At 42.3% G+C, this 10,982-nt stretch overlaps 1 protein-coding gene across 2 annotated transcripts; it reads right to left on the bottom strand.

Annotated features, from left to right (window-relative positions):
- On the bottom strand, positions 1-10,976 carry znf106b (zinc finger protein 106b). 2 transcript variants are annotated; one of them, XM_084954280.1, is made up of 21 exons: positions 10,885-10,976; positions 10,461-10,665; positions 10,291-10,352; positions 9,527-9,730; positions 8,315-9,424; positions 7,853-8,210; positions 7,707-7,767; positions 7,155-7,309; positions 7,015-7,075; positions 6,185-6,920; positions 6,053-6,102; positions 5,776-5,909; positions 4,532-4,666; positions 4,218-4,334; positions 3,924-4,115; positions 2,648-2,710; positions 1,799-1,918; positions 1,367-1,438; positions 1,160-1,231; positions 913-1,059; positions 1-806 (listed from the first exon to the last, which is right to left on the bottom strand). In XM_084954280.1, exons 2-21 carry the CDS (start codon positions 10,584-10,586, stop codon positions 750-752), a joined length of 4,032 nt encoding a protein of 1,343 aa, XP_084810406.1. In that variant the 5' UTR covers positions 10,587-10,665; positions 10,885-10,976; the 3' UTR covers positions 1-749. The 2 variants fall into 2 exon arrangements, with proteins under 2 accessions (XP_084810406.1, XP_084810407.1); XM_084954281.1 differs by having other exon boundaries at positions 7,859-8,210.
- Positions 10,977-10,982: the final 6 nt, after the last annotated feature.

Below are 10,982 nucleotides of genomic sequence, written 5' to 3'. Positions count from 1 at the left end.
TTTCTCAATTTGCTGCATGTTTATTAGCTTCACATACAAATGAATGATATTCATGACAGCTCAACGTCTTCACAGGAAGAAAAAAAAAAAAGAAGCAGGAAACAATTTTAGTTAACAAATAAATCCAAATTACAAAGTATGAAATGATCTAATGGATTAGTGGCACTTCAAGAAAATACTAGTTATAAACGTCCAAGGAAAAGAAGTTCAATTTTGTGGGATTAAAGTGGTAAATATAGGAGAAAAATGCAAAATATTTTAAGAGGAAAAAAGCCGAATATTATTATTATTAACTCACAAAGCGGTGAGAAAATACAAATCGCCTGAGATTAATTGACACATTTATGAGAGGAAGAAACAAAGCAAGTGGCTTAACTCTGCATAGATATGCTGATCAGGTTTATGCATGAGTTATCACATTATGCTTTATTTTATAACCATCAGTAGCACACTAGTGATTTTTAGCACTGTGCGTTTACAGGAGAAGGCAACAGAGTGATTTAGATGATTTAGAAGCTCATGTTTTCCAGCTCAAGCTATCACCTGCTGCTCATTCTCGCTGAAACACAATCCGTGTCGTGTATTTCTCTCAATTTTCTAACTTTAATCTCAGAGAATTTCTGAATTTTACTTGCAGTTTGATGACTTTGAAATCTCAGAATACCACCAAAATGACAAGCTGGAAACAAACATGTGAGTGCGTGTGAGACTCCACCCTGGCTTGCTGCATCACTTTACCACCATTCCCATCAGGGCTGCACGTTACTGTCGTTCTCCACGTGAGTCTGCATGTGTTCAGGAAGCTCCTGCGGCAAAATGCAAACAAAGCTGACAAACTGGTCTCTCTGAATGAACCACAAGAAGAAAACACATAGCCTAGCTAATGAGGTACGCTAACAAACTGTTCACTACCTGTCTGACTGAATGCTGCGTGGCAAAAAAAGTGTTGCAGCCTCTCCAGCGACATTTGACCGTCTGCAGATTTTGGTTGCTGTGATCTTTAGTAAGGTGCTGTAGCAAATGATCCTGCATGCCAAAGATCAGAGAGCAATTCTGCCACTGGAAAGAGAGCAAATACAACAAAAATCTTCAAGAAAAAGACACTGTGTGAACATGGCTGCAGGAGTCACTGTTCCAGTTTATAACATCAGGTTCTTACCCAGCAGCGGTAGTTTTTCATCAAGTTGAGCTTTACAGCTTGAACACTGCCATCGTAACAGCCTGTGTAGATCTGTGTGTGGAGCAATCGACCACAGAGACACAAGTCAGCAGTGTTTATTCATCCCTTCCTGTATGAACCGCTGCCATGCAAGTTTATATTTAGAAAGCAAAAAAATACAGCTGGACCGGTTTTAATTGCACGTACCACACTTTTATGTACAGCCATGCACATCACCATGTCACTGTGACCGCCATATACCTGCAGCCGGTCGTGAGACTAAACAAAAAGCAAAATACGCGCGCACACACACACACACACACACACACACACACACACACACACACAAGACAACAGATAACTGTAACTAAAAACAGATTACAAAGGTTTTTATAAAAAATGATTTTTTTTTAAATACCCAAAAAGGTGGGGAAAAAAAATCGAAGTTCCTCAATTTGTGTAGTTACATGCACAGGAACAAATATGTAGCATCAACCAATGCCGCACAGCATTTAAAGTCTAAATGGATTTGCAACGGTCATTTACAAAATAAAAAAAATAGTAACCTAATCATCCATTCAAAAACGACTTTGTTGCATTCTTTTCTGTTCTATTTGGAAGAAAATAGAGTCATAATACCTGTAGCTCATAAACTCGAACCAGTTTATCCAAACAGGCTGTTACCATCACTTTCCCCAAGATGACAATTGATGTGACAGCATGACCGTGACCCTTGTAGATGCGAACCAACTCGCCCGTCTGCAGACAGGAAAACATGGCAACAAAACTAAACGATAACAAGCACACATCACTGACCAAAAGCACAAGGCTCGCACACATTACTAAAGTTACACTAAAAATACCGGCAGCCAACAGTAATAGCCCTCAGCTTCTTAGTAGAAGCACCTATGTTATAAATCCAAAAATCCTCAGTGATTTTCACAAAAGTTGGCCTCTGACCTTGAAATCAAGGTTACCAGGATTAGAAGTCGTCAGACACTTTTAGTAGTGCCTCTACGGTAGCAGTTCAAAAATCTTCAGTGACATCTTTCTCGATTTATTCTGTTCATGTTTAAAAAAAAATGTACCTCTGACCTTGATCTTGAGCTTCCTGAGATTCAAATTCTTTTGCGATTTTTAGTAGATGCACCAATTGTGCTAATTTCAAAATCCTTCACCAGCTTCTTCTTGAGTTATTGCATTTTTTTAAAATTGAGTTTTTACACGGCTGCCGGACGAAAATGAGCCTTTTATGGTTGACTGCTAACCAGGCTTAAAAAAAAAAAAAACTCATGCTAGCAGAAATGATTTGGTGTCGGCATCTTTCATGTGATAAAACATCAACATTTTATGACTAAAAACACCCAAACTAAAAAACTAAAACAAAACATTAAAACAGAATTCAACTTTTTTAAAATAACACTAATAACTGAAAATTCCTGCTAGCATAATTTCATTGATCTTTTTTAAGTAAGTCAAGTCACTTACATGGATGTTGTGGGCATGTACAGATGTGTCACTGGAACCACTGAAAACCAGGTCATTCACTACCTGAAAACAACAACAACAACCAAAGTCAACAAGATGCAAGAAGTGCTGCCTGCAGGTCATAAACCAAACACCAGCCAACCATTTCCTCCCACACATACAGAAAACAAAACATTTTCACTGTTGTCATTTTATGACTATCAAGTTTTACCACATGCTGAATGTTGACTCTGATGTCAATACAGACTTGATGTTGATTGTGAGAACTTTAATAACCGTTTAATAACCGCAGCTGCTCATCTCCTTACTGGTAGTGGGCGGCGTGTCTCTATTACCCCTGTCCTTGCTGATCTGCATTGGCTTCCCGTTAAGTACCGCATTCAATTCAAAATCCTGCTGCTTACCTTCCGAATTATTAACAATATAGCTCCAAGCTACCTCATTGAGCTACTTAGATCATACACCCCTACTAGAGCATTAAGATCATCTTCCCAGTCACTCTTGGTACTGCCGAGATCTTGGCTGAAGACTAGAGGTGACCACGCGTTTGCCTTGGCTGCACCTGATTTATGGAATAACTTCCCCATTGCTATACGCGAGTCTGATTCCATCCATTCCTTCAAATCGCGGTTAAAAACCCACTTATTTAGCCTCGCCTTTTCTACCAGTTAACACTTGCTTGATAGTTAGCTTAACGCTTATTCTTATCTTTGGCTTTTAATTCATTTTTAATTTTTTTTGACTGTTTTATCCTCTACACTTAGCCTTCTCTTATGCTTTTATATGCAATTCTTTTGCCTTCGTGTGTTTTAATGCCATTCAACCTGCTAGCATGTTTTGGTACCTTGCCATAGCCCTCATCCTTCCCTGTTACTTCATCTTACCCTCTTGCATGTTAAGCACTTTGGTACACAATTGGTTTATAAATGTGCTATATAAATAAAGTTTGTTGTTGTTTGTTGTTTTCAGCTTTGGGCTAAACTTAATTCTTTGACTTCCAACCTACATTTAATTTATTTTCAAATACAAAAAAAAATGTAGTACTGTATTTTCATTTATAACAATTTTTACTGTCTGGCCAACAGCTGTTGTGGTCTGTTATTGCCTAATCTTGTTTCAGCCTTTTCTATCTAATTTGCTTCATAGTGTGGTGGAATATCTAGTAGCGAGATGAGGAGATCTGCAAGAATTATGATGAATTTCTCTAAAAGTTCTTTTTTTAACATGAAATGGATATGGACAAAATAGATTGTTAAAGGATGTAGAATTTCCCCACCTTCATACAAAGTACAGTCTTGGTGTGACCTTCCAGTGACCGCAGCAGCAGGCCGCTCTTGGCATCGCGCACGCTGATAGTGCTGTCATACGATCCGACCAGAAGCAGCCGGCGAGCGCCCTCCTGAGCTGTGCCCAGGCAGCTCACGCCTCGTGGGCCGTGGCACTCGAACACATCCAGCTGTTTCAGAATCTAAAAAGATCAAAGAGGATGTTGTTGGAAAGAAGAGAAGGGATTTTTTTTTTTTTTTTTTTAAATGAACACTGTGGCATGTAATTATCCAATTTCACTGACCTTTACATCATAGCTAGCAACTGATCCGCTGGCAGTCCCAGCATACAGAATATTCCAGGCTATGTGCAAATACAGCACTCTGTCAGGAAGGGCAAGCTGCTCCAGACACTTCTTAGACTGCAGAAAACAGTCGATTATAAGACAAAATCAATAAATGCTCAATAAAACACACGTTTACTTCAACAAACACATTCTGACTCCTGAGTTTTACACTAAAAACCAGCCAGTGGGCAACTTTGTGACAGCAGCACTTTATTACTTCCAAAAACACGTCCAACACCAACCACATTAAGTCCTATCAAGACATTATATACCTTTATGCTGTAACAGCGGATAGTTTGATCGCTGGATCCTGTGTAGAGGCGTGTCGGCATATTTGGGATGGATGACACCAGTAGACAGTTGATTTTATTTGTGTGACCGTCAAATATTGTTAAGCACTCCTTGGTCTGGATACAGAAGACAAAATATAGATGTTAATAATAGAGAAAAGAGACATACATTTCTTTAAAGACAAAACAGTGACATTCAGTCGCTTTTGTCTGATTAAAATCCCTCTCAAAGAGGGTGCTGTACCAAAAACCTCATTGTGATCGATTTGGTCGCTAGCAGTTTCCATCCATTTGCATGAAAAATGCTTGTCTGCAAACACTGGCTAACTAACCACAGAGTGGTAGTAAAGCTTGTAAAAGTGCAATGCAGATCAGAAACAGTGGCTTGGACCTGAAACCACCACATTAAATGGCACAACTGCAAGTTTACGACCAATTTCTCCAATCAACTGCCAGCAACCTCTTATTCCCATTTACAATCTGCTATGCTGTCCATAGTCAGGGCTACAGTGGACCAGAAAAGTTTGGAAAGACGGCATTCCAGAACATTCAGCTAATGGGCAACTAAATCTGGCAGTCAGGTTAATGCATATTGATATGAGTTCACACGCTGCAGCCTGGTGTTGCTTCTGGTGATGGCCTGGAGATACTTCAGTGATAAGAAAATAATGTCCCACGGCTCATTTACACCTTGAACACACCACGTCTCACCCCTGTGATGCATTCATGGTGCACACGTCAAGCTGAGGTTGCTGTAGTTAAGCTTATAGCTGCCTACTAAAGAGGAGCATGTCTGCAAGGTTTCTGCACAGTTTGTCACACTGAATCTGCTGCGTTTCCTACAGAGAGAAAAAACAATGTGCGACACTGATGACGAAGAAAGATGTGAGAAAGAGAAGAACAAGAAGATGAGTGATTATTTTCACAGGTGGGAACTGCAAGTGAAATTTTAGCAAATAGGAACTGGAAATTAGCCAAATATCTTACATAATATCTGCTTACATCTTACTGAATTCAGCTGGTAGAGTTAGTAATTCTACACCCAGCGTGTATCAATGCCTGCCAAATCCCACTTTAACCCCTGCTCGTGGTTAACTGTCAGCTCATTTCATTAAAAACTGCACCAATGCCACAAAGATACTTCAGAAGTCCAGTTCAGAGACTCAAATTGAAAAAAATGCACTAGAGATAAAACTGGACAAAATTTTGAAGTGCCAAGAACATACCACTAGACTGTAGGCCCGAGCCGTGTTGTCCCCCGAGCATGTGTACAGGACGCCATTGTGGACTTGAAGGCTGTTCACGGGGCCGCTGTGATTTAGAAACTCTCCCAAGGATGGCTCCTCATCATCAACGGATGCTGAAATAACAGCGACTAGATTTATTTATTTCTTTTTTTTAAGAATCGAAAAAACATAATACATATTTGAAATTTTCATGGTAAATTTTAGCTCAAAAAAGGCAGTGTTTTATCATTGCTGACAAACAGCAGAGATTACTCACCTGCAGGCGTGTTGGCATCTTTCGCTTCCAAAGCTGACGGCTTAATTTCACTGAAGGGATGAGAGAAATGGATCAGTTTTCCTGTAAAGTTCAGGATTGGAATCCTGAAACGATCCAAAGCGTGAACCTCACCCGTCGTCCTGACTTTGTTGATATGTTTGTGTGCTTGCAGAGCTGAACTCAGCATTCACAGAGTGAGGCGGCTCCTGTGGCTGCGCCGGAACTTTTAAATCTTTTCCAAGGGAGTCCTCACAGTCCGATTCATCGACGGCTATGACCTCCATGTTGGAGCGATCGATCATTTCAACAGAATCGTCGCTCTCGTTCCCCTTGTCATCTGCCACAGGTTGCTGTTTTTCTCTTTCGGGATTACCACCGGCTGGCTCTGGTTCTTTGGCCACCATCTTTGTCTTTGCACAGTCCTGTAATCCCGCTCTTGTTTCTTGCTGCTGCTGCCTGGCAGATGATTCAAGAGAAAGAAGTATATTTGCAGATGTGGAGCACTCTGCGTTGGACTGATTGGCAGAGATGGCAGCAGCAGCAGTTAAGGGAGCTGCTAAGTGTGTTTGTGGGAGCAGCAGGGAGGGAAACAAAGATACGGGTTGGTTCAGAGGGACCTGAGCAGCATCGGTTTTACTGGGCACTGTTGTGGACAAGTGGCTGGCTTGTCCAACTGTGGACCGATGGCACATTTCTTGCTTCACTGTTAAAACGAGCGGAGCTGGAAGAGGTGGGGTGATGGATAATGCTGGAGCTGTGGAAGCTGATTGCTGAGTTGTTGAGGAGCCAGGTAACAGGCTCGAAGGAGGAATGGAGGGAGATCGAACACTGGCAGCTCCCGCTGATGACGATGTTCCTGAGTACCCTTCTGGAAGAGATTAAGAAAGACGAGAGAAAAGCATTTGTTGCCCACGGAACCATTCTGAGTTCAAGTTTTCACTGCCAGTGTACATCTACCGTACCTTGCATTCCCTGCAGGATCTCAATGCGCTTGGCTCTTAGGCTGTTGACCTCAGAAGTGAACTAAAACAGCAGAAAGACCCAAACTTATGAATGGCTCCTTTGAGGTCAAACATTTATTTATTGGACATTTCTTCATTACCTGCTGTCGCAGTAGCAAAAGTCTCTGGACTTCTGCATATGCAGTTTGCAGGGCATTACGAGCCTGGACCAGAGACTTGTCCAAATTCTGCAATGAGTGGCTCAACTCTTCCTCACGCAGTGACACCGCCAACAGCTGGTCCATTTGTTCCTGATCTGCAAGTGGAGGAAAAAAAAAAGTGGGAATGACTGACGAATGTTTGACCCCCCCCCTCAAAAAACTGCTACATTATCTTAAGCTGCCTCAGAATTTAAGAATAGTTTTAAGGATAAGACAGTTTATGAACGTTTGAAAGCAGATTGAGGTAGAAGGTTAACGTGATATTTAGAATCCCCATATATCATTCCCAATATGATGTCAATACAAACAATGGCAGCAAGAAACATCGTTTTAAATATAGCATGATTGTCACTTTGACCTTAAGCTTAATCAATTGGCCTTGAAGGAGAGGTCAGAGGTCAAATGTGACAATGTTTGTTCCAGTTTCTTATATTTCATTGCATATAAAAAGGTTTGTTACCTAAAAAAAATCTTACTAATCATCAGAATCACCTTTGTTTGACTTTGTTTTCTTCTTTTTCCCACTTGGCTCCTTGTCAGAATGACCGTCAACCTGCAAAAACATATCAAATCACCACTGAAATGCATCTGCAAACTGGATGTTTCGGAAATGCGTCACAGCATGCAGTACTAATCACCGTCACCGTGGTGTGTTTCCTCTTGCTGGCACTAGTGATGCCCCTTAAATCTGAATTAAAATCCTCAAAGTTTGGCTCCACTTTCATCTGTATTTGTGCAGCTGTCTGGCTGCTGCCAGGATCCTGAGCTGCAGCCGGCTGCCCTGAAGCTTCCTGAACCTGAGAGTCTGACTGTGTCCCTGTGTCACGCTCAGTATCAGCAGTGTCTCGGAATGGAGGGGGTGCAGTCGAGTGTGGCACCGAAACAGAGTCTGGAAACGACTCCCAGTGGAAGCCTTCGGACAGCGGCAGGTCAAAGTCCTGCGGACGCACTGAGCTGTCTTGGTGAGTCGGACGATTCGACAACTCAATTCCAAACCTGAAAGTTTAAACAGTGACAACAAATAGCATAAAGAAATATCAACTCCAAACAGGGAAAGCACAAATACAACGAAACACCTCATTGGATGGCGATTTCCTCACCTCTGCGTGCCTTTTGCCTTCCTTTTCACCTCCTCATGCCCCGCAGTCCAGTTCTGATTACTCCTGGCCCCCGAAAAGCTAAGCAACGTGTTTGTAGTTGATTTACATCCAGCCTCCTTCTCCCCATGAGCTTGGCCTGCTTTGTGAGCAATTCGAACCTTAGGTTTGTTTGAGTCGGGCTCAGATGAAGCGGTCTTTTCAGTACATCTTTTAGGTGAAGTCAGGCCGTTGGTGGCCACCTGAAATGCATTATTCCCGTTGTTTGGCAGTCTGTCTGCACCTCCTGAGCTCTTTTCACAGTCCTGAGCTTTTTCAGTTGGAGCGGAGGTGCCTGCTGGCTGCTCTGCCTCAGTTCTGCTTTGTTGTGAGGTCACGGGATCAGCCACCTGAACGCCGGCCTCACTCTTCTGTCTCCGGGCTTCTCGGTCTGCTCTGCATGGCTCCCTCACGCCCAGCGCTCTTCTGATTTGCTTCAGCATGGCAGTGACATCAACTTCTCGTATAGGAGCTGCACTGTTGGCCGGTGCAGGTTGAGCTGAGCGGCGTTCACTTTCCTGCCCTGTAGTCGCAGCTTGGCTCCGATCAAAAATGATGGCTCCAATATCAGGGAGCTGGTCGCTGGTGAAGACTGTGTTTGTTGCACCATTATACTTCCTGCTGTGATAGTTGTACTGGCTCACAGAAGGTCCTGCCATCTGGTGCCAGAGGTCGGTGGCACCCCCTTGAGTCTTGACAAATCTTTCCATTTGGGAGGTCACAAGTTTGACTCGGCAGGGCTGATTGTTGACTGAAGCGTTATGCCAGCTTCGACCTTCGGGCTCTCCAGACATAGGAGCCAGTCTCCTGCTTTGACAATGAAGGCTTGATTCTGCATTGTGAGGAGGTCTTTGCTTACTGGATACTTTGTTCTCCTTGTTCTGGACGACACCATTGCTCCTGCCTTTGTGCTCATCATTCTGCCTTTGCTCCAGCTGCACCTGTTTTGACTGTCTATGCTTTTCCACTCTGGATGCACCAGTCTTTGTTTTGATGGTTCCCTTTGACAAATGAGCACGCCTCTGACCAGCCACCTGCTTCAGTTTCTTTCTTTCTTTTTTTGTTACCTTCTTCCTACAACGGGAGAAAAAAAAAAAAGGCAGTCGTTTCCATCAACAACATATTATAACATGGAGAGATTCCAATCGTTTTATTAAAAACAGGTGAAAAACTTACTTCTCTCTTTTTAGTGCCTTGTTTCTCTCCTTGATCCGGGTTATGGACTCTGTGCTGAGAGTCTTAAACAGAGACAGGGGCTTCACATTTTTGGACATCAAGCTCTTCAACTTGGCTTTGTGCTGAACGGTCGAGATGTGCTGGGCATACTCATTTAAACCCATGGAGGAAGCTTTGCATGCCTGACAGTCATGAAAGGAATCTCTGTTCAAGAAAGGGTACAACATGTACTGTCAGAATTAAAAATACTGTTATATGTCAGTGAAACTTTGTCACTTTCATAGATTCAACTAAAGAGATAGGAATAAATAATGTCTTTTGTGACCACTGCTAATAGAAAAGTGTTATTTCTTGTGTTCAAGTGTTGAAAAGTGTAAGTTTCTTCCATACTTTCTCTTATGACCCCCCAAGTGTTCGTGGCAGATGGCTGCCCCTCCTTTTGCCTGTTAAAAGGGAGTTTTTTTTCCTTCCCACTGTCACCAAATTCTTGCTCAAAGGGGATTGTTTGAATTTCAGAGTTTTCTTTCTTACAATATAAAGCACCTTAACGTGATTTGGCGCTATATAAATAAAATTGAATAGAATTCAATATTGTTCAAGGCTACTTGAAAAACTGCAAAAGGTTTTGGCTTCTCCGAGGCAGCGTATAAAGAAAAGAGAGGTGTTTCAAGACTCTTGCACTGCACTGTATGTCTGACTGAATGAAAAGTGTTTGTCATCAGCAGTGATAAACACACATTTCTCAAATTATACACAGTACTCACTTGCCCAACACTGACTCCAGCTCTCTGTGATGCAGCATGCTGTGCATATGCTCGTGTGCTTCCTGTAGTTAGAGACATATTATCAAGATTACAAATTATCTATAAAGAAACTGCATGTTATTCATCTCTACTGAGAATCCAGATGCTTCGGTGAATTAAGAGCCACTTACATGCTTCAAATACCAGCTGCGACACAAAATGCAGTAGCTGCTTTTAGACGTCTGGGAGGTTTGGGGAGGATTCTGCTCCACATGGGATTTGACCACCTTCTCGTGTGGCGTTTGAACGTTTGCCATTTCTGATGACGTGAGACTAGAACCCCAAACTGTTCAGTGTCTCAACATGTCATTACTGATGGCAGCATTTATATTGAACCTGAGCAATAGAAAAGAAGCACAGCCATTGAAACACATTGAAAATTAGCTCAACGTGGTCTTCAACTCAGAACTAGCCACTCGTTTGAAACGGTTTTAACACTTTTTTAAGCATTAACGGCATTGCGATTCGCCAAAGCCGCTGGGAAAAGTTAATCGCATCAAAGTGACGCCTATTTGGGTTCCACGCAACAAAATCTTAGCTGCAGATAATATTTACCTCGTAAATTTCACAAGGCAACAAGCATCCACTGCTCTAATGCCGCCATGTTTGCCTGCGTAAATCACGTCACGTCAAAGTCCACCAATCGCGTTCCG

Source organism: Perissodus microlepis, chromosome 15 (assembly GCF_051167445.1).
Source record: "Perissodus microlepis isolate ML-2025 ecotype Zambia chromosome 15, ASM5116744v1, whole genome shotgun sequence".
Lineage (NCBI taxonomy): Eukaryota > Metazoa > Chordata > Actinopteri > Cichliformes > Cichlidae > Perissodus > Perissodus microlepis.
Note: the sequence above shows the minus strand (reverse complement) of the source record. Positions and strands in the feature narration are given on the sequence as shown.

Bases quoted from the DNA above. Each gene is read 5' to 3' on its own strand.
- znf106b (XM_084954280.1), bottom strand. From the start codon at position 10,586: ATGGCAAACGTTCAAACGCCACACGAGAAGGTGGTCAAATCCCATGTG. The intron at 4,116-4,217 runs GTCAGTGAAATT...TGATCTTTTTAG, and splicing joins TTGCTAGCTATGATGTAAAG to ATTCTGAAACAGCTGGATGT. The intron at 1,060-1,159 runs GTAAGAACCTGA...CTCTCTTTCCAG, and splicing joins TGAAAAACTACCGCTGCTGG to TGGCAGAATTGCTCTCTGAT.